This window comes from Paroedura picta, chromosome 8 (genome assembly GCF_049243985.1).
Source record: "Paroedura picta isolate Pp20150507F chromosome 8, Ppicta_v3.0, whole genome shotgun sequence".
Lineage (NCBI taxonomy): Eukaryota > Metazoa > Chordata > Lepidosauria > Squamata > Gekkonidae > Paroedura > Paroedura picta.
Genome location: NC_135376.1, coordinates 81297754 through 81325519, shown reverse-complemented (window position 1 = coordinate 81325519; position 27766 = coordinate 81297754). Strand labels below are relative to the sequence as shown.

Genomic DNA, 27766 nt, shown 5'->3' with positions numbered 1-27766 from the left:
TCACTGCCATAGAGTACATCAGGTTATTATGGACAATGCATGTAACAGAGCAGAAGATGGGTCTATTTTTCTGTACCAAGCAGATTTCTGGCAACCTGCTGAGGGAAATAAAATCCCTTATCAACTTAAGCAACAAATGACTCTCCCTCCCTCTTCCACAGTGGCAGACCTAGATCAGAACAGTGTGCCTCAGAAGACTAAATTATCCAACTGGTTTCAAGAATTCTCTGGGATTTTTGAGAATTATGCTAATAATTGTACAGAGGCCCTGTTAAGCATTAGGAATAATTAGTTAGGGAAACAATTAATGGGGTCACATTCTCTCCCCTAGTCTTAATAGAAGTCCAGTTCTCACATTTTCTAAGGAACTAGGCAGAACAACCGTTGGACTTACCAAAGAGGGCCCTTCCTCCCTGGAGTACGGAGGACATTTGCAAGGATAGGTTTTCCCCTCAGCTTCCCAGGGAGGCAGGGGTTAATTAAAATACCCTCCCTGTCCTGTGTGTTGTGTCTCACTCCCCAGTCTGGACACTCCAAAAGCCATAGAGTAGAATAACTTAAACTAGAATTTATTAATTTTGAACAGATTAATTATCTTAACTTTGCAAATTTTTAGTTATAGAAAGAACAGGTAGGAGAGAGGAAATCTGCTGCATTTCGCTAGGCTCACTTATGTTTCACTACCTGAATAGTGCTTCATATTCCGGAATCAGATCGAGAGGGCCAGAAGTCCTCTGGACTCCAGGGGAGAAGGACCTTCTTTGGTAAGTCCAATGGTTGTTCTCCCCCTGGATCGGAAGACATCTGCAAGGATGGGCCCTTCTGGAGGGTGGGTACTTTAGACTGGTTCCAGAACATGTTGCAAGACTTGCCTTCCAAAGGCAGCCTCAACCAAATTGTATTGGTCAATCTTGTAGTGCCTGGTAAACGTGGCAACTGATGACCATGTTACCACTTACAGACTTCTAGAACTGATGCTCTTACGAAAGCCGCATTAGTAGATGCACTGTGAATGGAATGTGCAGTGATCCCTGCAGGTATTGATAAAGTAAGCAATTCCATTCTATTTATCTGTGGCAGGGCTCTGCAGTTGCCCTTTTGAGGAACTGAACTACGTGCAGATAGTGAGAGAGTTGAACACCGTCTACCTTTGGACAAACAGTCACAATTGCCATTATTTGTCTTCTTAAGATGGCTGGTTTTAACCTCTGAGCTACCATGTAGGAAGTTCAGAAAGTTACTGAAAGCTTTAGGTAAATTCACTTTCTTCTTCCCCATCTCACAACAGACTTCCAGGTGACATTGTAGGGTCTAGTATTTGAATCTTTCCTGGAAGCTGGGATTGTCCCTAAAACTTCCTATGAGTATCCGGCATTGGTTAGATGTCTCCGTTCAATTTCAAGACTGTCATTCTCATCCAGTCCAGATCTGGATACCAGAAGGGACTCTGGTGTAGTAGGTCTAGCATCGGTGGAAGCTTGAATGGTAGTTCCAATGCCAATTGTCACATAGTTGAGAACCAGGGTCTCCTGTGTCAGTATGGCACCACTAGGATGACCGCTGCTTTCTGTTGTATTCTGGACAGTCCAACATCAGAGCGTCTAGACCTTTTGCTTTGTATGATGGAATCTGGACTTAAATCTGGGTATCTGACTGTTCTCTGCCGATGCTAGTAAGTCCATGATTGAGGTCCCAAACCTCTGTTCTATTAACCTGAATGCCTCTGTCTTCAGTGACTACTGTCCTTCTAGAACGGCCCTAGAGCTTAGCCAGTCCGTCTGCATATTGAGGATTCACTTAATGTGTTCCGTCTGTATTGACAGAAGATTCTTTCTTCACCATTCTAGAATCCTGGTCACTTCCTTCAGAAGGTTCTGGATTGGGAACTCCCTGTTAGTTGAGATAGGCTTTGACCGCTATGTTATCCATTCTTACCAGCAGGTGTCTGTGTATGATTCACTGCTTGAAGTGCTGTATTGTCAGTAAGATGGCTCTCGGTTCTAGCATGTTGAGTGGTAGGCTTGCTTCTTCCTTCGTCCAGGTGCCCTGGGCAGTCCTTCTGTCCAAGACAGCCCCCCCCCCCAATCCTTCAGACCCGCATCTGTGAAGATCTGAATTTGTTGGGACACTGAGCAAAATCTCCCCTGGGTGAAACTATTTGTTTTGCACCACCAGTTGAGACTCTATTTCAACTGAAGGTTCAGCTTGACTGATCTATCTTGTCCTGCTGTTATGAGGGAATGAAATGGCTTGAGAATTTTTTTGTATCCCCCTTGCAAGCCATTTGCTCCACTGAAGGCCCCTGTATTTGCCACTAATAGGCGTTGCATGCATGCCAGAGTGAGCAGTGACATGCTCTTCTTCATCATCAGCTCCCTGATAACCTTCTGTGTTTTGAGGAACCTTTTCTCCGGAAGAAAGAACATCTTTTCTAGCGCATCGATGATTACCCCCAAGTGAAGAATCAACTGTGCTGGTGTAAGGATACTTTTGCTCTTGTTGACCAGGAAACCAACATCCTGCAAGGTCTTCAGCACCTGCTAGTTGTTGCTCTGTGCACCAGCTTGAGTACTCGATCTAATGAGAACGTCATAGAGATACGGATGCAGGTGGATTTCTGGTATCCTGAGGATCACAATTAGGTTGACCAATAGCTTTGTGAAAACTCTTGGTGCAGTCACAAGGCCGAACGGAAGAGATCGTTCTCTCTGCAAAACCTGAGAAATCTGCAGTGAGGTAGGTAGATGGATACATGAACGCACGGCTCGGTGAGGTCCAAAAAAGTTAGAAACTCTGCATCCTGAAAGGATTCTATGATGGAGTGGAGTGTTTGCATGCAAAGCATTTTTTTTTTGCTTGATGTACCTGTTTGAGAGAAGAGCCTCTTGTGGCGCAGGGTGGTAAAGCAGCCAACATGCTGTCTGAAGCTCTAACCATGAGGCTGGGAGTTCAAACCCAGCAGCCAGCTCAAAGTCGACTCAGCCTTCCATCCTTCCGAGGTCGGTAAAATGAGTACCCAGCTTGCTGGGGGGTAAAACGGTAATGACTGGGGAAGTGAATGGCAAACCACCCTGTATTGAGTCTACCAAGAAAACACTAGAGGTCGTCACCCCAAGGGTCAGACATGACTTGGTGCTTGCACAGGGGACACCTTTACCTTTATCTTACCTGTTTGTGAACTTCAGGTCCAGGATTGTGCTCCAATCCCCATCTGGTTTTAGAACCAGAAGGGTACACTCCTGCGGAGTGCTCTGAAATGGGAACTACATATTTCGATAGACTGGATGGAGAGACGATGATCTATTACATGGAGCAAAATCTATTTGGTGGAAGGTGCTTGAATTCTTGTTCTACAGTATCGATTTCCCAGTTGTTTACCTGTGGAATGTTCCATTTCGCTTTGAATATTGTCAGACGACCTCCCACAGCATGCCATAAAGTTTATCTGTAAACCTACGAGGTAGCAGTGATAACTGCAAAGGGCAACTTTTCTCTGTGTTCTCATAGCATGTCATGAATCCTGACTAGCTAAGTTATTTAATATTTACATAGTTTGACACCCAGGGCAGAACTAACAAAGGAATGTAATGTAGCCATTCAGGAAATTACCAAGGACAAAATAAGTGATTTATAGAATTGTTTAATTTGCATTTTACTGTCAAGGAGTCACAGTGATATAACCTTATTCCCACTTTTAAACGCCCACCCAAAATCACTGTATTTCTGAGTCACTGCCTGCATTCTGTTACTCCTTAGAGCGGCAGTTCTCAACCCGGGGGTCGTGACCTTTCCTGTAGGGTTGCAGTGGCGGCACCATGGCGCTGGCCTCTTCCACGCCACCTCGGAGCACACAGAGGTGATACAGAGGAGGCCAGCAACCACTCTAGCCGCTGCCACCACCTCTCCTGTGACACTGGCTTCTTGGCACTGCCTTTGAAGCTCTGCGGAGGAGCTCAGCACCATGCCACTGCCTCCCTGGCCACCTCTGCTCCGCATCCCCTTTTCGGCCCACCATAAGATGCTGGAAGGATGTATTTGCTTAAATATTACAACAAATGATAGCCTTCACAGTGAAGACTGTTTAGCACAGGACTGATTACCCTTAAAATATACTGGTCACTTATTAAACGACTAGCTTCAAAGCCCGTTCATAAGAACAGGCTTTGAAAGGGACCTCCCCCTTAGCGGGCTGGCAAGAGTGAGCTAGGGCGAGAAGAACACCCCCCCCCCGGTCAGCCAGAGTGCTTCCCTGTGGCTGGGAAAGCACACCCAGCGCCTCAGTAAGGCGCCCAGTGTGCTTCCCCGGCCACATGGAAGCACTGCCTCTCCCCCCCCCCCCGCTCCCGTCAGCTGGAGTGCTTCCTCAGGGCCATGAAAGCACACCCAGTGCCTCGCATGCTGGCTGCACCCTGATTGGCCCTATTCGAACTCGGACAGCTGGACCGTCCATCCTCCAAGACTGTTTCACAAATATATATAGACAGCAACTGGATAAAGATACTTAAGTATTTAAAACATTTAAGCAAACAAAGAAAAAAAATATTGCTGACGATCATCCTGGTCCACTAGGAAAAAACAAACATCACAACAAACAATATCTTTATTAGGATCATTTAAGCCACACAGACCAAGCCTCTCCAAATTCAACAGAACCTTTCTTTAGGCAGGGTAGGAGGGGGATTGTTGGGCATGACTGAACATTTCAGGCTTGACAATACAGCAGAAGAGATGTTTTTATTTTGTAAACCGCCTCAAGCAGATTCCTGGAGAGGTAGTGTAATTTTTTTTCAAAATAAATAAATGTTAGCCTTAATTAGATGAGACTGGCTTTGGTGCAGCAAAAACATCTGGTTTCCCCAAAGACCATTAGTGTAAGAATTCAATAGCTATTTGCACTTTAAAACCACAGTAATTTAAGGTAGCCTAGAGCCTAATCTGGTTTACAGCTGTGTTTTATATTTTTTTGTACTAGGGTAATAGAATAATCTATTACCAGGAAGGCCTGGAGGATTATTGTCCATGGGGTCGCGATGGGTCGGACACGACTTCGCACATAACAACAAAATAGAATAATCTATGCTTAGCAGTTTTGAATAAGGAGGGCAAAATAGGCTCTCTGAATTGTACTGCAGGACAAAGAGCATCTTATTCCAAATCAAGGGTAAATATATATCGATCCCTAATCTTGCAAGTGTGAAAGGGAGGGGGGTTCTTATTTCTATCACGGGTATTCCGTGAACTGACTAAAAGGGAAGGCTGCCACTTTTTTCAAGAGCATAATGGACCAATAAAAGTGATCAGGTAATAACCTAGATCTGTAATTCAACTAACAGAGAATTAAATATCAAGTTTTGACGACATGCATCCTTACCCATGGTTCCTCTATAGATTTGTGAAACAGCCTGGGGGGGGGGGTCCTGTCCGGCTGTCCAAGTTGGAATAGGACCAATCAGAGTGCAGCCTGCAAAGCTGGCTGCCCCGATTGGCCTTGCCCCTTCAGCTGCCACCCTCTGTCCCTGGAATCTAGCTCTTTGCTTTCAGACACACCTCAGTGACTGGAGCCAGCATAAGGTAAGGGGAGAGGGCCCCGGGCAAAGGGTGGTGGTGGAGGAGAGCCTGCTTACTCTAATGAGGGCCTCTGGCCCTGCTAATGAGGGCCTTAGGAACGGGCTTTGAAGCTAGTTCAATATTAAGATCCTATACTACAAGTACTAAAGAATTCAACTTCAAATGGTGATACCGTATATACTCACATATAAGCCGATCCGCATATAAGCCGAAGCATCTAATTACACCACAAAATGCTGGAAAAACTTATTGACTCACATATAAGCCAAGGGTGGTGTTTTGATAGTGGCTTTTTCTCCTTTCCTCACCTCCCCCCTGTATTGGCCAGGATTTCCCCCCCTTTTTTCCCCACCTTCCTTCTCCCCTCTGACTCCTCTTTCCTTTATTCCTTCCTCTAGGGGCGTTTTCTCTTTCTGCAATCTGCACTCCCTCTGAGACAGAGGCTTCAGAGCTTCCTGCAACACGTGCTAGCCTCGTGCTAGCCTCATTAAGGCAGGGAGGGGGGAAGGCAGAGACTGCTCTTTCCCTCCTAGGCTTCCTGCCTCTCTGCTGTTCCTGCCTCTGCTTGTTCAGGCAAGTATACTTGTCTCCCACCCCCACGCTCCTGTCTTGTCTGGAAGCTGTTTTTTTTAATAACCACATATAAGCCAAGGGGGACTTTTTCAGCTTTAAAAAAGGGCTGAAAAACTCAGCTTATATGCGAGTATATACAGTACTTTAATTGCAGAGTGGCTCATCTTTATAGGTAATTCCAGTGTTCTACAAAAGGCAACTTGGAACACCTTGTTTTAACAGTGCTTTGGGAGGGAGGGTAGAGATACCCCCTACACCAATATCATGTTTGGTTTTTAACCATCCCTGGAATCAAATTTCTAGGTCAGTGTGTAAACAATTTGAATGTATGTAATAGTAAAAATTGGAGAACGACTGAAAAAAGCCCCTTGATGGATTATTCTGGGGGAGATAAAAACTTTGGATTATATTTCATTATATTATTGCATTTCATCATTCCATGTGCACAGCATGAAAAAGCCTTAGGACTTCCTTAATTTTGCCAGTGGGAAAAACTCATACTATAGATATGTGCAACAGTTAAATATTTGTTTAAACATAAATGTTGACAACAGTTAATTATGTTATGTGCTCAATGTTTTCAGCATTAACCAATCACTAGGTAGGCAGTCCTACCTAGTGTGACTCCTGAGATATTTATACTTCTAAATTCTATGAACATGTCAAATGCTACAATGTTACATGCAAACTAAATGATAAATGATGCATTTTATATTTAATCAGTAAAAGATGTTCATGTCTGATGGGAATGGAAACCCTGCATATATTATTCCTCCCAACATGGAGAAAAATGTGTACTTCCCCTCATAGCTTCAAAATGTCCACAAATTTTACATCTTCAGTATTGATTTTGAGTGAAAGTAACAAATAGGAATTTGGTTCCAGTTCTTTTTAGTTGGACTTTCCTCAGTAATTTAACACACAAGGCCATATAATAGGACATTTTAAATGCTATGAGTTGCTCCAAAGTCAATTATGGCTCAACATGGAAACAAGAACTATCAAAATGATGAAATTCTGCCTTCTTTGTTTTTCAGGCTATTTCAGAGAACCTAAAGGAAAGCACTATTAGCCCTGAAATGTCTACAAAGAATCTAGATTCATCTTTGTTGTAGTCTGCTCTTAAATTCTGCCAGTTATTCACCTTAATTTTCTTCTACACTGTGATTAATTTAGGTTGCTGAAGGATCTATAACCTGTTCATCCTGTCTGCTTTCCTTTTCATGCGCTTCTTCTCATGGACTTCCAATGGAGTCACACTGTGGTCCACCCTCCCACATGATGCTGACAGAAGCTTAGCTTTTGGGATAAATGTAGTCAATGAATGAAATTATGACAGCCACCCCATTTATTTCTCATGGTAAGGCTGAAGAGCTCCAATGAAATACATTCCCTTCTGTTGCTCTGAGTTACTTCATACTCAGTAAAGTTACCCAAGTGCTTAATCTTTTATAGATAGTGTGTACGTAGCTATTTTATTCAAAAGGTAAAAAAAATTTCCTTAATGCTTTAAAATATTTTTAAAGCCACTGAAATGTTTAAGCTGATTAGCAGCAACTTTAAAACATAAATAATGTCAGAACAAGTGATTTTCAAAGACAGCAAAAAAGTGACACATAGCACATCTTAACAAAGAGATTTATAAAGGTTAAAAATACTGATCATGTAAGTATTTCTGAAATGCGACACCACATACAGGAATAAGAAAGGCCACCTGAATCAATCAGAATACCTTCGTTATAGTGCCACAAAAAGATATGGGGATAGCACTCTAAAGAAGCAGTGCCAGAACGCAAAAACTAATCTAAGACAGTTCTGAAGGTGGGGGGAACATAAAGCAAGGCCTGTGAAAATAATACCAAGCCACACAGGATGCAAACAGAGGCTCTCTTTACAATGCAAGTGATTCTTTGATTGGTTTCATAGTCTGATTCCTGATGGCTGTTTCCTAAGCCCCTTCAGCACATGCAATCCGGAGAAGTATGTCTTAATGTAGTTTATTGCATGCTCTTTTTTCATTTGTGTGCTTGGGTTATCTCTGAATTATATTGCACATTTAAATGTGTTAAAAAATAGGATCCATTTCCTTCTTTAACACTATATACCTAATAGATGTGTCTTCTTGCCATTTTTTCCCAGAAAGGTAATTACTATGTGAAATTCAAACACAAGCTCAAGAGGCTTTGATTTCCAGGACAGCCTAATGTATGCTACAATGAATAATCACATCATCAATATCCTAATATCCTGGTAAGGCTTCCTAGTCTTCGAAGGCTGGCAGAAGCAGGTGTGAAGCAAAGAACTAGGAAAAGAGGATCACTAACAAGACCTCCAAAACATACAAGAATGAATTTCGCACTACAGTAACAAACACTATAACCATGCAGCCTTGTTGCATAGCATAACAAGTAAGTTTTAAAACTCTTCTTGATAATCAATGTTTTGAAGGCCTTTTGAGGGGGAAATGCTGAGGAACTTAAAAAGAGCACCTGGAGGAAGAGATGACAGATTCTGAAAACAGTCTCCTGCATTTTAGCATCTGGATGCCATTGGAGATACCCAGAACAGGACTTAAAGTCTACAAATTAGGATACATCTCAATAATTTCCACTTTAACACAGTGGTAAATTTTGACATTAAGAAATGTGCTGTTCACATTGATTAGAATTAGATATATGATTTGACGTGTGGTTTTATCTGTTAAACCAGGGATAGTCAAATTGCGGCCCTCCAGATGTCCATGGACTACGCTCATGAGCCCCTGCCAGCAAATGCTGGCAGGGGTTCATGGGAATTGTAGTCCATGGACATCTGGAGGGCCGCAGTTTGACTACCCCTGTGTTAAACTACGCAACACTGACCATGAGTTAGCCTTACCTGGATTGGTGCTTGACTGGCTGTCTTGCGAATAGTTCTCGCTGCCGTCGGAACTGGACTGAAGTAAGGTAGAGGATGGTGCTGCCCGGCTTCTTTTTTTATTTGCTTTCCTTTCTAACAGTCGGTCTTCATCATCATCCTCACTTTCACTTAAGTCATCAAATCCAAAGTATTTAATTTTATAGTTTGAGCTTCCAGAGGTTCTAGAGCCTCCTTCACCGTCTCCTCCTTCGTCGTTGTCATCAAACCCAAAGAACTCCAATTTCACATCTTTTTTGGATTTGGTATTGCTCGGTCGAAATCTGGTTGTAGTCTTGGTGGTAGCCATGTCAGCTTTCTTCCGAAGACGCCCTGCTTCTCCCAGATCAGTAGGTGCAGCTGTGGCAAATTCATCAATACGCTCCATTGTATCTTGAATAGTAACGTTACAAACTGATAAACACGATGGATGGAGAACAGTGTAGTCTCTAGTCCGTCCTCTAAAACTGGTCCCACTACTTAAAGCAACTTTTCTTACTGGGTTCGGACCATCAGTATTTGAGTCACTGTTAGCTTTGGCAAAAGGTTGAACAGTGCCATCCAGTAGCTTATCAAGATTCGTTGCCCCCTGTGATTTTGTTTTGTTGGATCTACAATATGTCCGACAATTGCTTGGCCTGAGAACAGTTTGCATCAGTTCTTCACTAATAGCTTCCCTTGGACTTTCATCTTCTTCTCTCGCTAGATCATCATCCTTGATTTTTATCTCTGAAATTGGTTCATTATCAAAACCTAACAGATACTCTCCTCTTCGGGTGTCCTCATTCTCATCTTCCCATTCGTATAAACCAGTTATTAATGATCCTCTTGTATGTGACACTTCTGCTAGAGAGTCTTTCTTCCCAATGTGGGAGTCCCAAGAATCATGAACATCCTTGATTTCAATGCTGTACCCAGAGATTTCTGCTGCTTGAGCATTGTCTTCAGCATTCTTATGGAGAAAGTGACTATTCTCAGTATCCTCATTGAAATTCTGTACTTTGTCTACAAAAACAAACAAACACTGGAATAAGTACAACTCATGCTGGAAATGCCCAGGTCTGACAGCTAACATTTCCTTCTTCATCTATGAAGTAGTAAATAAAATAGTAAATAGTGAAATAGTCAAAAAGTATTCAACAAATTAGTGTGTCTACAGTCTATGTATTAAACCTAAGGGAGACAGCCCTCCAATGGCTCATCTCCTTTCTCTGGGGTCGAGGACAAAGGGTTGCTGTCAGAGAGATGCAGTCTCACCAATACCGTTGCAGAGTGCCTCAAGATGCAATTCTCTCCCTGACTGTTTAACATCTTCATGCACCTTCTTGTCCAGCTGGTCCGGAGATTTGGGCTTAGGTATCATCAATGTGCAGATGATACCCAGTTCTACCTCCCAATGGACAGACACCGGGATATACCCACAAACAATCTTGCCGGGGGCGAGAAGCAGTGATGGAATGGCTCCAGCAGAGTCACCTGAAAATCAACCCTTCAAAGACGGAGGTCTTGTGACTGGCTAGGAAAGAACAAGTGAGATAGGGCACCTACGCTGCCTGGATGGGGTTCAACTGTAGGTTGCTCCTTCAGCCAGGATACTGGGTGTGATCTCCGATGCCTTCTTTCTATGGAGGCGCAGGTCTCAAGAGTAGCACCAAGCTACTAGTGCCTTACTTCAGGGGTAGTCAAGCTGTGGTCCTCCAGATGTTCACGGACTACAATTCTCATGGGAATTGTAGTCCATGAACATCTGGAGAACCACAGCTTGACTACCCCTGCCCTACTTGACCGAGCCACAGTGATCCATGCAACAGTTACCTCTAGACTGGACTTCTGTAACTCACTCTACAAAGGCCTACCCTTATCCTTGCTCTGGAGATTGCAGAATGCAGCTGCCAAGGTTCTCATGCAGACTGCAGCTGCCAAGGTTCTCATGCAGCTGCCAAGATTGCAGAATGCAGAATGCGGCTGCCAAGGTTCTCAAGAGAACTCCCTGGAGGGCACATATCCAACCAGTGCTCCAACAACTGCACTGGCTCAGAGTTGAATTCCAGATCAAGTTTAAGGTATTGGTTCTTACCTATAACCCGGGGGTTGCAACCCTTTGAGGGGTCATTTGGCCTTTCCCGGGGGGGCGGGGTGTCTCACCATGGTGCTGGCCTCCTCAGCGCCAACTCGGAGCTTACCGAGGCACCACAGAGGAGACCAGTACCATGCTGCCGCTCCGGCCGCTGCCGCCACCTCTCCTGTGATGCTGACCTCCTCAACACCACCTCGGTAATCCGCCACCATGCCGTCACCTGCAGCGAAAGCGATGGTGGCATCTGCGCATGTCAGCACCTCCATGTGAGTGTGCACACCACCGCTCCACCCCTGCTGTAGGGGTCGTGGGACAATGGCTGTTGAGAACTGCTGCTATAAGGCCATCTGCGGTCTGGGTTCCACGTATCTGAGATAGTGACTTTCTATCTATATGCTCTGCTAATACCAACCAACTGTTGGTCCCTGGCTCCAAGGAGGTATGTCTGGCCTCAACCATGGCCAGGACATTTTCTATCCTGGTCCCTACCTGGGGGAATCAGCTCTCAAAACACAACTGGGCGCAGTCGGAGCTGTCACAGTTCAGCAGGGCCTGCAAGACAGAGCTCTTCTGCTAGGCTTTTGGTTGGAGCTGATTAAACAGGAAACATCTAACTGGCCCCACCTTTCCCAGATACTATTATTTGTCATTTAATCCTGGGAGATCCAGACCACCACCTGGCTTGACCTACATGGTGGGAGCAATGAACATCAATCTGCTGACACTGGACATTCATACTGCTATCAGCGTATCCAAAGTCATTTTACTGCTATTTTAAATTGTTTTAATTCTACTTGCACACCACCTAGAGCCGGTCTCCAGGATAGGTGTTATAGAAAATTAACGAACTAAACACTTCCTCACACTGTCCTCTTAAAGAAAAGCGCTTCACTGGCTTTTTTGTATCATTATGGGTTACTACTCCAACTCAAAATGACATCCTAACTCCAGCACCTTGATGTTTATGATGTCTGCAGATGTGCAAATATCACACAGAAATTCCCCCCTCCCAGTTGTATTGTCCTGCAAAGCACAGGCTTTCCTAGATTTGCAGAACTTATGTGATTTGTGGCTGGTCTCACAGTGCTGTATTATCTACCTAGACAGGGGCCGGCCTGTCATAGTTAGAGGTAGTGATGAAGAACTGAATCAAGGTGTCTTGAGGAGTTACTGACCAAACAACAAAGCAAAAAAGAATTGTTCTAATGTGGCTACCAAACCAAAGTACAAAAGCTTAAATCGCCTTCAAGCAGTATGCAGGTTAGTGAAGGGAAATTCACATAACTGGATTTGTTATCAAGGTACATTTCCAAACAAGTTAAGAAATGCAACTTACTCATTACACCCGTAGTCTTCAACTCAGGGATTGGGATCCTGAGGTGGGTGGCAGAGCTTTAAATGGTGGTTCATGAACCCCTATAAAACTGACCATTTATTCTTTCTTTTTTATTCTTTGACCTACTGCTAGTGTGGATGAAGACATCATGTCTCCTGCCACTCTCTGTATGGACACTGAAAGAAGAGGCAGTACTATTCAAAAGAGGAAGGGAATTTTTCTTTAGTACAAGCAGGTTTAGCAATGCCCCACCTCCTCCCAGCTCTCCGTTGCCTCCTCTATTTCCATAGCTTAGCAAGCTCCTGTCAATACGTCATGCTTACTCCCTGTATGGATCCACACCTCCCCACCACTTATGGCCATAGCTGCTTTTTTGTTTCTTGTCATGTGATACTGTATAACTTATTGTCATGCAGCTGTAACTCTGTGTCCCATGCTGCAACATGGATTCTAAAAGTGGATCCCACCTCTAGAATGATTGAAGCCAACTCTGTTAGTAGCATAAACCTCCACAGATCACCCACTGCAGAATGTGCACGGCTCATATCCAAATCTGTGATCAGCCATGGTTTTCTTGGGGGAGGCATCCAGTGTAGTAGAAATTGGATTCAATTTCTGATGATGGTTTGTACTGCTATAGACAGCCTTGAGCTATCTTGATCTAAATTATGCCCACACCAAAATGAACAAGACTCGGTTTCTGTAGAATCAAACTGACATCATGTGATGCAACCAGCCAGATGTACTGGAAGGAAGGTGGTCGAAACGCATTCTGAGAACAAGGCGCAAATGTTCACAGTTGTGCCATCCACTGTCTTAAATTACATTTCTTGCAATCCAGAGCCCTATTTGTCTGCATCTGTTCCCCTCACATCCATAGTCAGCCTTTCAACGACAAGCAAAATAATTTTTCTTCACTTTTAAACTCGTAGCTCTTTAGAATGTATAGAACTGAAGGGAAAAGGTCCCAGACTATTGTGTAAACTAAATGTTCTTCAACATAAACAAGTACTGAATTTCACACAGTAAAACTGAAGTTAAATTATAAAACTAATCAGCCAGAGAAAGACATGGGAAGACTTTACAGACCAATTTTTAATAAATGGGAAAATATTTCAAGCAATGTTAAGAGCTGATATTATCCTGCCACAAGTGATAAAGTATCAAGCTGCCCTATAATATGGCCTGACAAAGATGGTGCCAAAACCGTGGGGTTTTTCCATGTTTTACTACAGCCGAAGTTACAATAACCCAACAGATTACTGTGGTGCAATTTCATCATTCTATGAACTGGAGATGGGGGAGGGACTGAAAATATCATCTGAATTTTTTCCCTTATAACTGACTTCAAAATTAGAGACGTTTCTATGGAGGCACAAAAACCAAACAAAACTCTTCAGCCCTGCAGTCTTTTTCAGATTATACTTTACTATAAGGCTGCATATTTACTCCTGTGGTCTCACTATGGCCAAGATAGCCCAGGATAACTTAGGGGGAATCACCCACAACATTCCAAAGCCTCTACAGAATCACTACTGACCCTAAGCGATGCCAAGTGGGAAACTACCCAGAAAAAAAATGCTTTAAAAATCTAGAAAATGAAAATCAGCAGATTACGGCATTTTATAACTTAAATCCAAGGGAACAGTTTATGCCTTTGCTCCAAACATAACATCAATATCAATTTTTTCATCTCATACAACTTAATCACACATGACTTTGTCCATGAAGGAAGGTATGGAATCAACACTATGACTACCTCTGTTGGGCATCAGGAAAAAGAAGTACATACAGAAGCAAATCTCACTGGAGAGGAAGAAAGGGCAATGGTAAGAAAAATCTTCAGCCGTGGCTGCCAGCACACACCCACTTCACACTACCCACGCTAAATGCTGGTGGTTGCTTTCCAGAACACAGATTCCCTTCTGCTGGCCATGAAACTATCCAAGGAGGGGAATCAGCCCATTTATACGTAAGATTAGCAGCTGCTACTTCAATGTCTAAGAACCACGAGCCCAGCATGATTTTAAGGGAGCAAAGCTCCAAGGACCTCTCTCAACTATTAATGCAGGATTTCTCAACCAGGGTTTCATGAAACCCTAGGGTTTGATGTCCCTGGAAGGGTTTCCTGAATGGGTGAGTGTTAATTATATACATATATTGGGCATTGAAGAAGCAGCTGCTAATCTTACATGTGTATAAATGGGCTGATTCCCCTCATTTGATAGTTTCAATATATATATAGTGTGTGTGTGTGGGGGGGGGGGTGTTTGTTGTTGTTTTACATGTATATACTGCCCTCCAACGGGGCTCAGGGCGGTTTACATAAAACTTGGCAGAATGGAAAAAGTACAGAGAATCAATGGCTATAAATAACAATACTGGTAACAGTAATAACAATAGACAGTATCCAATAGAAAAGCAAGTAAACAACAGAATAGTAGTGAACAAAATATAGCAAGCTGAGACCCCATGTTTGGCTGGTAGAGGTGATGGTTTACATGAGAGGGAGGCTTGGGAAGCAGAGGAAGGAGTGGTTCTGGTTGACTTCAAACAAATGCTTGGAAGAGAGGCTCCATTTTGCAGGCCCTGTAAAATCACTCTAGTTCCATTAGGGCCCTGATAGCTTCTGGGAGCTTGTTCAACTTTAATTTGTTAAACATTTATCAGGTGATATGACCATATATGGTCATGTTGATCTGGCCCCCACCACTACCCAAATGCCCAATGATTGGGCCTGGATGGGATGGGAAGGGGAGTGGTCCTAGGTAGACATGTACACAGCTATGTTTTCTAACCATATTCTGCATGATTGCCCCACTTCTGGAGCCTAAAGAATGTTTCAGGGTTTTTTAAATGGTTAAAAAAGTTGAGAAAGACTGTATTAATGGAATGTAACTCACATCATTCATCAGTTATTACTTGTATATTAGTCATCTGTTCTCAATTTACTAATGGCTAAGACAGTTTCTGATACTCCCTCATGAACACAATATAGTTATGTATTGGAATAATATCTTGATGCTACTTAAATTACAGCACTTTGCAACTGGATTTTACTGTGTGAAAAGGGAAAATTCACTAAAAATTATCACTAAAATGCATGGAAAGGGGATTAAAAGAACATTTTTCAGCATATGTGAAAGTGCCCTAACATCTAGTTTTAAGACAATCAGCATACATTCATTAAGTGTGTAAAGACAGAGCCCAGTCACTACGGCTACACGTCACAGCTGGTCCCCTTCAAAATGTAAAATTCAGCTTTGTGGTAGTACACTCCAAGGTGAGGATAAGCCGGCTGCCAATGTCAAATAAAAGCAGCATCTAGAAGACCAAGGCAGGGATTCTGTTCTCCTTCTGAGGGCATCTTGGCTGGGTTTTCCCACCATTCACACTTGGAGGCAGGACCAAAGCTTCTGTGACTTCCTGTTTCCTTTTTGGGAACAACTCCCAAGCCAGTTCTCTTCCTACCTCTGAATAGGAGTGCACCTTCCTCCGTAGGCTTGCTCTGATCCTTCTAATATTTCATAGCCTCCCTGCCCCCAACCTGACTGAAAGTAGCTTACAAACTGTTATCCCTGTCCGTGTGCAAGGGTAAGCCCAACCACAACTTCCTGGCTCTGGCTGCTATGTTCAGCAAAGGCAACAACTACATATTTGTATTACTCTGCATCTGCATACACTAATATCACAACTTAAACATACAAGAAACCTAGGCAATATATTGTTATCTTATATTTATACTCTACTTTTCTCCCAAATCAAGACTTCACATGCCTAATATATATGAAGCACTTCACCACCACTTCAGAAATCCAATCAATCATAAAGAGGGTAAGCAAAGCAAGTCACTAACACCAATAATCTGAAGACTCTACTGAGAGGTTAACAGATGGTAGTTGCAAGAACAATGCTTAATACAATACTTGGGTAAACAGAATGCAAGCAAGCTTCATAGATCTCATTGTCCTTAAAGAAAGCCACACCGATGTGTCAGAACATCCTAGGGCAAATTTTTGGGAAGTGCTAGATCCTAAACTAGAGCCTCAAGGAAGGGCAGTATACAAATATATATAATAAATAAACCAACAGCCATGTACAGCTGGCAAATAAAAATGGCATTTTCTCCAAATTGCATACTAAGAGTTAGCTTACTTGAAGTATTTGAGAACAAAAGTTGAGCCCAAAAGCAATTTTTTGCCAGGAAATAAGCTTTTGGGAATCACTTAATCAGATATTTCCTACCAATTTTGGTGATCTCTACTCAAACATTGTTATACTTGTACAGACTTACAGAAACAGAATTATCTAGAATATTTCAATATCTACCCAAGAATGCCTGAATTTTAAGTTCATTACATTAGCGATCCCCAACCTGTGGGCCGCGGACCACATGTGGTCCTTCAACTAATTGGAGGTGGGCCCCGAAGGACGCCTTCTCCCCCCCCCCGGCCCTTTACAACACACTTCGGGTGTCATTGTCTCCCACCACTCCCAAATGGGACTATCTCGTTGCAGAGAAACAAGCTCAGGGTTCCCATTGATTTGTCATGAGTTAAAATTTCCATGAAAATAAAATGTTCCTTATGTTCATTGTTGTGGCATGTCTGTATCTTATTTTGAAGGGATGTTTAAACATTACCATAGCGATCACAGAGCGTTAGGGCAGTGGTTGAGAGTAGAGGAGTAAACTACCCCCCCCCACCGGGCCTCACCCCGGTGAGTGGTCCCCGGCGTTGAGTGGTCCCCAGTGATAAAAAGGTTGGGGACCACTGCATTACAGTTTCAACCAACAGTAATATCAAAATCTCCATAATGACAACATTTTGAGTCAGAAGAGCTAAATTCCAATACTCCAACCACACAACCAAGTTAAGCATGAGTATGACTAATTAGTGAATTCACCTGGAGATTTTCTGCTTTGCCATTTGACCTCTACGAGCCAAACTGCAGCTTTACCAACCTCCACTGAGGGCAACAATTGCTCTAATCTTCATGAAGGCTTTGTGTAACCTACCATCTAAAACAGAGGTGTCATATTCAGTAGTTACAAGGGCCGGATCAGACATGTCACTTTGTAAGGCTGAGCCACGTCATAAAATGTAATGTCAGGTATCAGAAATATAAACTTTATAAAGAACACAGGCAAACTCAACAACAAATTTTACTCAACATACAAGCATGCTTAAAACATTAATGTTCTTACAGTATCTTTCTGATGCCCACTGATCCCACTCCCACTGCCCATTACATATTAGCACTAGGACAGTATACAGGGACATATTGCCTCTGTCATCTGGCAATAAGCAGTTGTTCGTGGGCCAAACAGAAGCCCTGGGCAGGCCAGTTCCAGCCTGTAAACCTAATGTATTTATTAGATTCATATGCATGTTTGACACCCCAGATCTAGAACCTGACAACCATGTTCCTTTTAATGTTATCCATACTTGTATGCTGATGGATCTAATCTGACCATGACTCCACAGAATGGATCCAGGAGTCCATACAGTACAGCTATGCACAGACAGAAAGCACATCCCCGAGGTTTGCCGACTGACTGCCTCGCTGGCCATAACATGAGGCTGAGGAGCTTAGAGCAGAATGCACACAGAAGAGGCATCCCACCTCAAGTTTAGTCACTGGATCAACTGGCCAGCAGCGATACTTATTACACTTGGCAGTCACAATAGCCAGTGGCATAGGTCGCCTGTTTGGGTGCATGTAACATCGCTGTTATTTATTAGATATTTATTAGATGGCTGCTATTTAATAGAATAGTAGGTGACATGTCACCAAGCAATACATTGTATTAGGATGCCGCTACTGTATATACACACTTGCAAGAGTGAGGAAAGGATATGGAACAATCAGCTACTTCTATTCAAACTCTGTGCTTCAAAGTACCCTATTTGCTGGCGTATAAGACTACTTTCCCCCCCTGAAAAACATGCCTCCAAGTGGGGGGGGGGTTATCCTATACACCAGGTGCACTTCAGTTGGGATAGACATAACTGCCCATAGCTGTCAAATTGGGATCAAGATTGCAGGGAGAAATATCCGCAACCTCAGATATGTAGACGATACCACTCTAATGGCAGAAAGTGAAGAGGAACTAAAGAGCCTGTTGATGCGGGTGAAGGAGGAGAGTGCAAAAGTTGGCTTGAAACTCAACATCAAGAAAACAAAGATCATGCCATACGGCCCTCTCAATTCCTGGCAAATACATAGGGAAGAAATGGAGACAGTGACAGATTTTATTTTCCTGGGCTCCAAGATCACTCCAGATGGGGAGTGCTGCAAAGAAATTAAAAGACACTTGCTCCTGGGGAGGAAAGCTATGGCAAATCTAGACAGCATCCTAAAAAGCAGAGGCATCACCCTGCAACAAAAGTGTGTTTAGTCAAGGCTATGGTCTTCCCAGTTGCAATGTATGGCTGCGAAATTTGGACCATAAGGAAGGCCGAGCATCAAAGAATTGAGGCTTTTGAACTCTGGTGCTGGAGAAGACTCCTGCAAGTCCCTTGGACTAGTGGTCTCCAACCTTTTTCAAACTGGGGACCGGCGGCAGCAGGGAGGGCGATTGCACGGCTGTGCATGTCACACATGCACGGCTGTGCACGCGCAATGCACATGTGCGGACGGCCTGCGCATGCATGCATGCGCCGTGCACAGCCGAAAACGTGAAAGTGACGCGCATGCATGTTTCCGGCCGCGCATCGTGCATGCACGCATGCATGGCCCTGCTTCGCTCCCCCCCCTCCCACAGTAAGAAGCTTGCCGGGCCCCAAGCTTGCAGCCTGGGAAGTTTCTTACTGGGGGGGCGGGGAGAGGGAGCCGCGGCCCAGTGCCAGGGCCTTCGTGGCCTGGCACCAGGCCACGGTCCCGTGGTTGGGGACCACCGCCTTGGACTGCAAGGCGAACAAACCGGTCAGTCCTAGAGGAGATCAGCCCCTGACTGCTCCTTAGAAGGCCAGATCCTGAAGATGAAACTCAAATACTTTGGCCACCTCATGAGAAGGAAGGACTCCCTAGAGAAAAGCCTAATGCTGGGAGCGATCGAGGGCAAAAGAAGAAGGGGACGACAGAGAATGAGGTGGCTGGATGGAGTAACTGAAGCAGTAGGTGCAAACTTAAATGGACTCCGGGGAATGGTAGAGGACAGGAAAGCCTGGAGGATCATTGTCCATGGGGTCGCGATGGGTTGGACACGACTTCGCACCTAACAACAACAAGCTGCAAGGGGCTTTCCTGGACTACTTTTGTGGATGTCTGTAAAAAGGTACGAAATACTAATGTAACTTGAATTTCTTTGGTCCCTACTGATGACAGAACAGAGTTACGTGTTTTTTGGTGCACATTAAGGAAGAGATACAAATGCCGAGACCTGTGTCTGGAAAACAACAAAACAGATAACCGTAACTTGACTGTTTCCCAAATCTCTTACTTTGTTGTGGCCTTACTACACACACCATTTCAGCTAGGAGCATAGCAAAGAAAACTCCTCACAACTGTTATCATCAAATATCATTAATCATTAAATAAATTTATTATTATTATTGATATGGAAAAGACAAAAAAAGAAGTTTCATATTTTATTACGAATGCTCTGTTAGCATGAGGTTTCATTTGCACAGTTCTAGGAGCTATCAGAAGGCAAACGTTAAGCCCAGAAACTCCACCCTATTGCAACACAGTACTGCATGCAAAGGAACATTACCCGGATAGCCAGAAGGCTCTTAAGATAAAAACCATCTTTGCAAAACACATTATAGCACTTCATCTTCGATCAATTCAGAATCTACGACTGAGCAGTCATATTGTTTAACTGCAAAGTTTTAATCTGATGTTGAAGAAGGACATTTCTTCCGCAGACCAGCATAAGCTACTGCCAAAGGTAGCTATATAGTTCATCTCATAATGACAAGTATCAGGGCAGTGTTTTATCCATGAGTCATATTCATGTTCTAGACCTATACAAAGTGTAACAATCACATGAAAATTGTATTTTTAAAAACTTCAGCAAATCATCATTACCAGCTATAATCAAGAACCCACAATAAAAGTATCTTAACTTCACTGCCACCACACACACACTCTTCAGATGTTAATAGACAGCTACCTGAAATGTATTTACATTACACTTTTTGAAACAAGTCATGCTGTTTAAGTGCCAGTGTATTTAGAAATGTAACTAAGGTAACAATATCCTGGATCACAACTTGGAAGTTTCATGTTTAGAGTGACTGTATGACCTTTGATTATCCACAAAGAACATGCCTAGCGAAGAAACACTTGTTATTTTTTCAAAGTATTTCAAAAATCCAGTTGAGCATTGCTCTCTGGGACTTCATTTAAGCACACCAGAGGTTTCTGAAAAACAAGTCATGTTTACCTTCTATTCTTGAGCAGGTGGGGTTTTGCTAATGACTAGTGTTAGTACCCTGTGATTTTCACATGAAACTTGTATCCCGTTATACCCATAATCTCTTGCCCAACTTTTGGAATTAGTTTTTTTTAAGCAATGTACAAATAAAGACAGGTGTTAAACACAGGTTAACTATTACAATCTTAGATTAGATGAACCTGTTGAATATTACACTGCACAGGCAGCGCAGAAAGCACAAACTTCCTTCCCCATTTCAGCAGGGACATGCTAAATTATATATTATAAATATTATGCTAGGTGTCAGTGTCCCAGATAACCCCTAGAGCTCTTTGTACTGAAGATACACATATCCAGTTTTTCATGTTACAGCAGAGAAAGCTGAAACCTGTCTTGCTCATATTTTGTCACAGTGATGCTTTCCCCACATCAAACTAACTTTCAAGACTTCTAGCCTCTAAAGATGTCTGTACAAAAAACATCTAGATCACAGAAAAAACCCTTCAACCATCAGCATCAAAGAGAATCAAAGAGGACTAGGAAAACTGTCCCTTTTCCCTTTAAAAAGTAATTCTGCCCTTCTTTACAATTTTACCACAAGGATCTGGCCAGGATGTTTTTCTATTTGTAATTTTACATCGTAAAATTCTAAACTTGGAGGACTGATAAACTTTGAAAAGATTTACTGACCCATCTTACAGAGTTATTTTAAGGATAAGCTAGATAATGTGAAGCACTCTGAACAATCAATTAAATTATAATTGTGCTTAGCATGTAAAATAAAGGCATATTTTGTAAGCGTATATATCACACAACATAATATTCTCATGAAGGACATTAATTATCCACACAGATATTTGAGATTTAAAAGTCAAGCAACTCAACTCCACAATGTTATTGCAATTTTATTAACTAGCAGCACTTAATAACCTTGTGGTGCAAGTCACGTCACAAGGGTCTCAGATATCCTAGCCTAAAATATTAGCAATGTAGCCTTTAATTGGTAATAGACTAAAACATTACAACTTGGAAAGGGACATTTTTCATTTGTGCAACTACCAATTAAAGGTATTCTTGCTTGCTAGAGGGGCCTGTTTAGTTCTGGTGTGTGACTGTGACAAGGAATTTCTTCCTAAACTCTAGCTTTTGTCTATTAAAATGTAAGGTGCTAGTAAATAAAAAAACACAGTATTCCAGACCTCTACCCAAGCCAACCTCTGGTAGCGGTGATTCAATACACTAGGCACAAAAGCAAAGCACCCCTGTAAGAATGTTTATGTCATCAGTGACTGCATGTTCATCTCTGACAGCTGAGCATACTCAAAAGCAGTCATCAAAGAAGTTATCACATTTAATTGTAGGGGCTCCAGAAGTCTCTATTTGGAAAGCCAATGGAAAATGTACTATAGTTTAAGGACATGCGTCCTACTCATTGTATAGCACCATTGTAGAAGATTTGTAACATACTTAACTGTTTTAAGTGTTCAATAAAGAATGTCATAGGCATGTTTTGCTATTTCCCACTGCAGAGACACATTGATTCTTAATGTATAAAATATCAGATGCTACACTGAGTTTAGCAAACTAGTGATTTTACCAAGCGAAGCCAAATGTTATCTGTATGTAAATATGAACAATTTCCAAGTATTAAAAAAGAGAGCAATTTGAGCAATATGTCAGGAAACCTACCACATCTGGAAAGATGTATCATGTGGCCAATTGCAACACTGACAGAATAAATCTGGACACTATTACTTCAACATACCTGCTATGACAATTTTAGCATTGCTGCTTTTGATGTCACCCTCCTCCATATTTCTGTTAGGTATCTTCTCTTTTACTCCATATGCAGCATGATCAAATGATACACATTTGTTAGACAAAGTATCTTCACTGATTGACTGGCTAATTTTGCTATTAGATTCAAGTACAGAAAAGATGTCTCCAGACTGAGAAGCTTCACTGGATTCCATCTGACAGGAACTTTTAGCTTGAGACACATTCTTTGAAGATACTGGCAGAGATTCCTCATCGCTGTCAAATCCAAATGGATCTTCTATTGCTTCTTCTTCTACTTTGGGTTTTTTAGGAATTTCAGAAATGTCTGCCTTGATGTTAGGCCTCTTCTGTCCTAGCTTGGCCATAAAGGTAGTTTCTCCCCATTTTGTACTAAGGGTGGTCCGTTTGTTGGAAAAAACTTCATCAAATTTTGAACTGCCATTACCGCCTTTCCTGCTATATGTCTTTCCGAATCTGGATGTCATTTTGACACCTCTTTCATATTCTCTGTAAAAGAAAACAAAAGATGATTTAGAATACACTAACAGTATACTCATGAGCTTTTTTGTCAAATTTAACAATAGTGAAAACAGAAACTAAGCTCATTTGGTACTTCTACAGAATACAATCACTAAATATAGCACAAGTTAAAAAGAAAACGGTTTAAGACTAATTTATGTATCCAGACACAATACTTGCTATTTTGTACTCGAGACTATCCTAATCAAACACTATATAAACACTTCTAGTTTACTATCAACAAAGTTAACAAAGGCATCTTCCGGGTGCTAGGACTCAGAGGTCTGCCAGCGCTAACTGCCAGGCAGCGTCTTGACAATCTCACCTTGCTGCATCAAATCTTTATGGTTCTACCCAGATTTCAAAATTCTATCCTCATAAACCAGACTCAAATTAACTGAGAATGGGAGAGGAGGATGTGGTTTCTAACTCTGGCTACAACGACACGTAGGGGCTGCCACTGTGACATTAACTAGCACCAGACAGTCACTCAGTCCCTTGCTGCAACCATACACAACTTTTGTTATCATTCACAACACGGCTTTGTTTCCTCTGTGGTCTGAACAACAGGTGCAATCTTGTCTCCATTATGGGGGTATACCAAGCAGAAGAGCATCACAGAAAAATAGTGAAGGGAAGGAATCAATCCAGCACATCTTTTGCTACCTCCTAAAAGGATAGAGCCTCTTGTGGCACAGAGTGGTAAGGCAGCCGTCTGAAAGCTTTGCCCATAAGGCTGGGAGTTCGATCCCAGCAGCCGGCTCAAGGTTGACTCAGCCTTCCATCCTTCCGAGGTCGGTAAAATGAGGACCCAGCTTGCTGGGGGATAAACGGTAATGACTGGGGAAGGCACTGGCAAACCACCCCGTATTGAGTCTGCCATGAAAACGCTGGAGGGCGTCACCCCAAGGGTCAGACATGACTCGGTGCTTGCACAGGGGATACATTTACCTTTACCTTTAAAAGGAAGGCAAGGTGTCCCGATTGTGATCATTCAAAAGTGGAGGGGCACGACAACATCCCAACTCCTCTCAAGGGTTTCTCATGGCTTATAGGATTTCTGAGACAAAAGTCAGGTCCATTATGATTCTGGAGAAGCTATTTCACAATGGATTGTGCCAGTTTTGCACAGATCTACAAACACTATGGCATTCTAAACAATCTGCACAATTAGGAGCTGTCCAAGGGCACTACCCATCCTCACTAAAATGAGGAGTGGTATCTGAATTCTGAATTACAGCTATTAATTCCAAAGAGATGACAAAGTCAATTGCTGAAGTAGAGGGCAGGGAGAACTATTACTCAGTGTGATTTAGCAGTGTGGTTAATACTTCAGCAGCATGAAACTGACAAAAACTGGTCCACTTGTCTGCCCATCCCAGTATATCCATAGTACTTGCTCCTTTTGGATCATGTTAGGAAAAGCCTCTTATTTGTTAACGGTTCTCCTCTTGGATGGGAATGAGAAATCTTAGGGGGTCTTGTCTAACATCATGCTTTTGAAAACTGACCTAAGATTGTATACAGTTTTCATGAAACATTTCTACTCTTGATGAAAACCCACTGATTACTGTGTACACAGTGCAGCCTGAAGACACAGGAGACCTATGTAAGAGCTCATGTCTGAACATTCAGAACTAACTATAAAGTTATGGCACTTTTCAGGATCCACTTCGGAGGTTACTCCATGCCACAGCCCACCTAACAGTCATGTACTGTCATCAAATGCCATTAACGTAGCAGTTAGAGGGCTGGACTAGGATCTGGGAGACCTAGGTTTAAATCTGCACTCTGCTATGGAAGTTTGCTGGTTGTTCTTGAGTCAGTCATACATATTCAGCCTAACACTTAGGGTCATTGTGATGATAAACTAGAAGAGCGGAAGAGAACAGTGGAAGCTGCTTTGGGCACCCACTGGGAAGAAAGGAAAACTATAACTAAACACTAACCTAGGAGGCATTCAGCTAAAGATAAAGGAATGAGAAGCTTCAATTCGCCATTCAAGAGAAGAGTCATGCAAATGAGCCAATGCTGCTAAAGATATTAGGGCTATTGTACTCTGGTTTTCTTTCAAATTTAGGACACTGCATCCCAAATCACTTAAGATATTTTAAAGGCTATTGCATTTCTCCAGCCACATGATGGCAGGATGGTAGGCTTTCTTTTTAATAGATCATCTCTCCTTCCATACAGGACACTATTCCTTCAGGTTTGCATCTCAAATCAGATAATCAAACCAAGTTGTTCTTGATGGGTCACACACAAAACAAATCAAGCCACAGTTTGCCAAGACAATCACACTATAAACCAACCCCAAAGTAGTGTTTATTGCAGTAGTCTAAAGTCTAGACATTACAAAATATGATTAACTATGCTGGACCTTTTAAATATCAGACTTGTCCCCAGAGGAAGCTTGTGTGAACTGCATCTCTGACAAAAACTCCCAAGTCTGCACACCTCAAAAATCAGCCTGTGGTAAGTGTCACAGATTACAAGATGGCAATTCCAGAATTATGCTTTATTTTATCACTTTTACCACAGGACTTCAAGTCTTGTTTGTTTCTTCATTTCAACCTGATTTGCAATTATTATTTGATAACTGCATACAAATATTAGCAAACCTAACACAGCCTTCACACCATTCCCTGTGAAACATACAATTTTATTAGGGCTACAAAATAAAGCAGATCATTTTAGTAATACCTAAATATATGCTCAACTGGCAGGAAAGGCAAGTCTCCTGCTCTGGAGTATTCCCACTGGCATCAGTGCCACTTACCATACCGAAGAATACGTTATAGAAAAGTGTACAGTCAGCACTGCACACATTCAACTCCAGAACTGCAATTTTAAATTAAAATTACATATTAGTAAAACTGTTTAAAAACTGCTTCATACATAATGTTACTCCCTACGATTAAGAAAATTTTAAAACTCCAAACACTACTGTCAGGCTGAAGACCTAGAACAAATTAGACATCCTGAAAGCCATACCTTGCCACGATTTATGAATAAAGCTCCCCAGATCTTAGATTGTAACAGATGAAACATTTCTCTTCTGACTTTCAGACACCTCTGAATGTTTCAGTTGTGCTTTCCAATTTCCAACACAACCCTTTCACAGAAACTACCCATCACAGCTGGAATGTGTAAAAGTTAATAGAAATTTACTACCTGAAATGTTAACAATTATGCCTACAGTCTTCCCATAAATCTACATAGGTAGCTCAATTTGCCTGATCAGCCCTTCTGGAAAGAACTATGCCTCAAGTACCTTAATAATGCAGTTCATACATAGCTCTTAGATAATGGCCTGTCTTCCTTGCAACATTTAATTCTAGGCAATGATGACGATGCCAAAAGAGATGAGAATACAGCCATCTGGAATGAAAACAACCCTAATGGGAGCCAGTGTTGTCATTTCCTTTCTCAGCATAAGTGTCAAGGGCCAAGGTATCTACCTGATTTGGGGTAGGGGGGCTCAGAACAAACTGTGTACTGGGGCTCCTAAGGATAATAAAGGGAAGAGAAAGGAACACACACTGAACCCAAGTGACACAACCTGACCACACCCGAAAGCAGGAGAGAGAAACGGGGGCTCTGGAGACGCCTTGACAGGGGTTTCCCAAATCCCCCTGTTTAGAGGAGACCGGGGGGGGGGGGGGGATAGCATGCCGGCCTCCTGGATGCCGCTCCACCGGATCCGTCCAAGTGGAAGCAAGCTCCTTCCCCAACAGCTCTGAAGAAGGCCCCTGGGGGCAGGCGGTTTCCGAAGAAGAGATAACTTCTCCCCAACCCCTACAGCCCCCTCCTGTCCCCGAGTCCCTGGCCGACTTAACTGCGCACAAGGCTCGCAGCCCGATTCCCCCTTACGCAAGAGCACCGGGAAATGGGGGGGGGGGGAGAGACAGAGAGAGAAGAAAGGAAGAAGCCTGGCCGAGCCGGGGGGGGAGGGAGAGAAGAAGAGAGATCAGTCCCAGACCGGAGTGGGGGGGGGGGAGCCCTGGCAGGACTCGCGGCCCCTCCAAGCCCGCCGGCCTCCTCCTCCTCCGAAGGGTCCGAGAAGGCCGAGGGAGGGAGGGAGGGAGGGAGGGAGGGGAGCCTGGAAGTAACACCGGAGTGCGTGTGACATGGGGGGGGGGGGGAATACACACACACCGTCCGAGAGCCCCCCTCCCCCAGACACGCACACGTCGAGGCCTCTCTTCCCACCTCCCCGGTCCCAATTCGTCCCGCTCCCCTCTGCCCACACGGCCTCCGTCGGCGCGGGAGGAAAAGAAGAAGTTGTCCCGCTCCGGCCCTCCTCCGCCTGCCTCTCTCCGGACTTACCTCGGCGAGGCCCGGGAGGGGGGGGGGGAGCGAGGAAGAAGCGGCCGCTGCCGGGAGGGGCGGAGAGGCAGCCGGAGAGGGAGCCGGGGTGGGGGCGGGGGCGCTCCCCGGTCTCGCGCGCGCGTCACTCCTCGAATCCCCAACCGTCACCCGGCCCAGCCAACCGCCGGGCGGCCTGACGGACGGGCGACGCGCCGCTCGCCGCTGTCCCCCCTCGCTCGGGCTCTTCGGGCGACGCCCCCGGCCTGGATTTCTTCGGCCCCCTCCGGGAAAGGCTGAGCGTCGAGGTCAGCAGCAAGGCCGCCGC

General features: G+C 43.4%; 1 protein-coding gene and 1 long non-coding RNA gene across 2 annotated transcripts in view; one reads left to right on the top strand and one right to left on the bottom strand.

Annotated features, from left to right (window-relative positions):
* The window catches only part of WAPL (WAPL cohesin release factor), a 57254-nt gene extending 29579 nt beyond the window's left edge, over positions 1-27675 (bottom strand). The window contains exons 1-3 of the mRNA XM_077350616.1: positions 27460-27675; positions 22598-23118; positions 9019-10041 (exon numbers count right to left, since the gene is read on the bottom strand). Of these exons, the coding sequence (XP_077206731.1) occupies positions 9019-10041; positions 22598-23096 (1522 nt within the window). The 5' untranslated portion in view covers positions 23097-23118; positions 27460-27675. The remainder of the gene's footprint in view (positions 1-9018; positions 10042-22597; positions 23119-27459) is intronic.
* Positions 1691-8806, top strand: LOC143843885 (uncharacterized). Its single transcript, XR_013233725.1, has 3 exons — positions 1691-2736; positions 5967-7501; positions 8281-8806. It is a non-coding gene; the product is annotated as an uncharacterized LOC143843885 (long non-coding RNA).
* Positions 27676-27766: the final 91 nt, after the last annotated feature.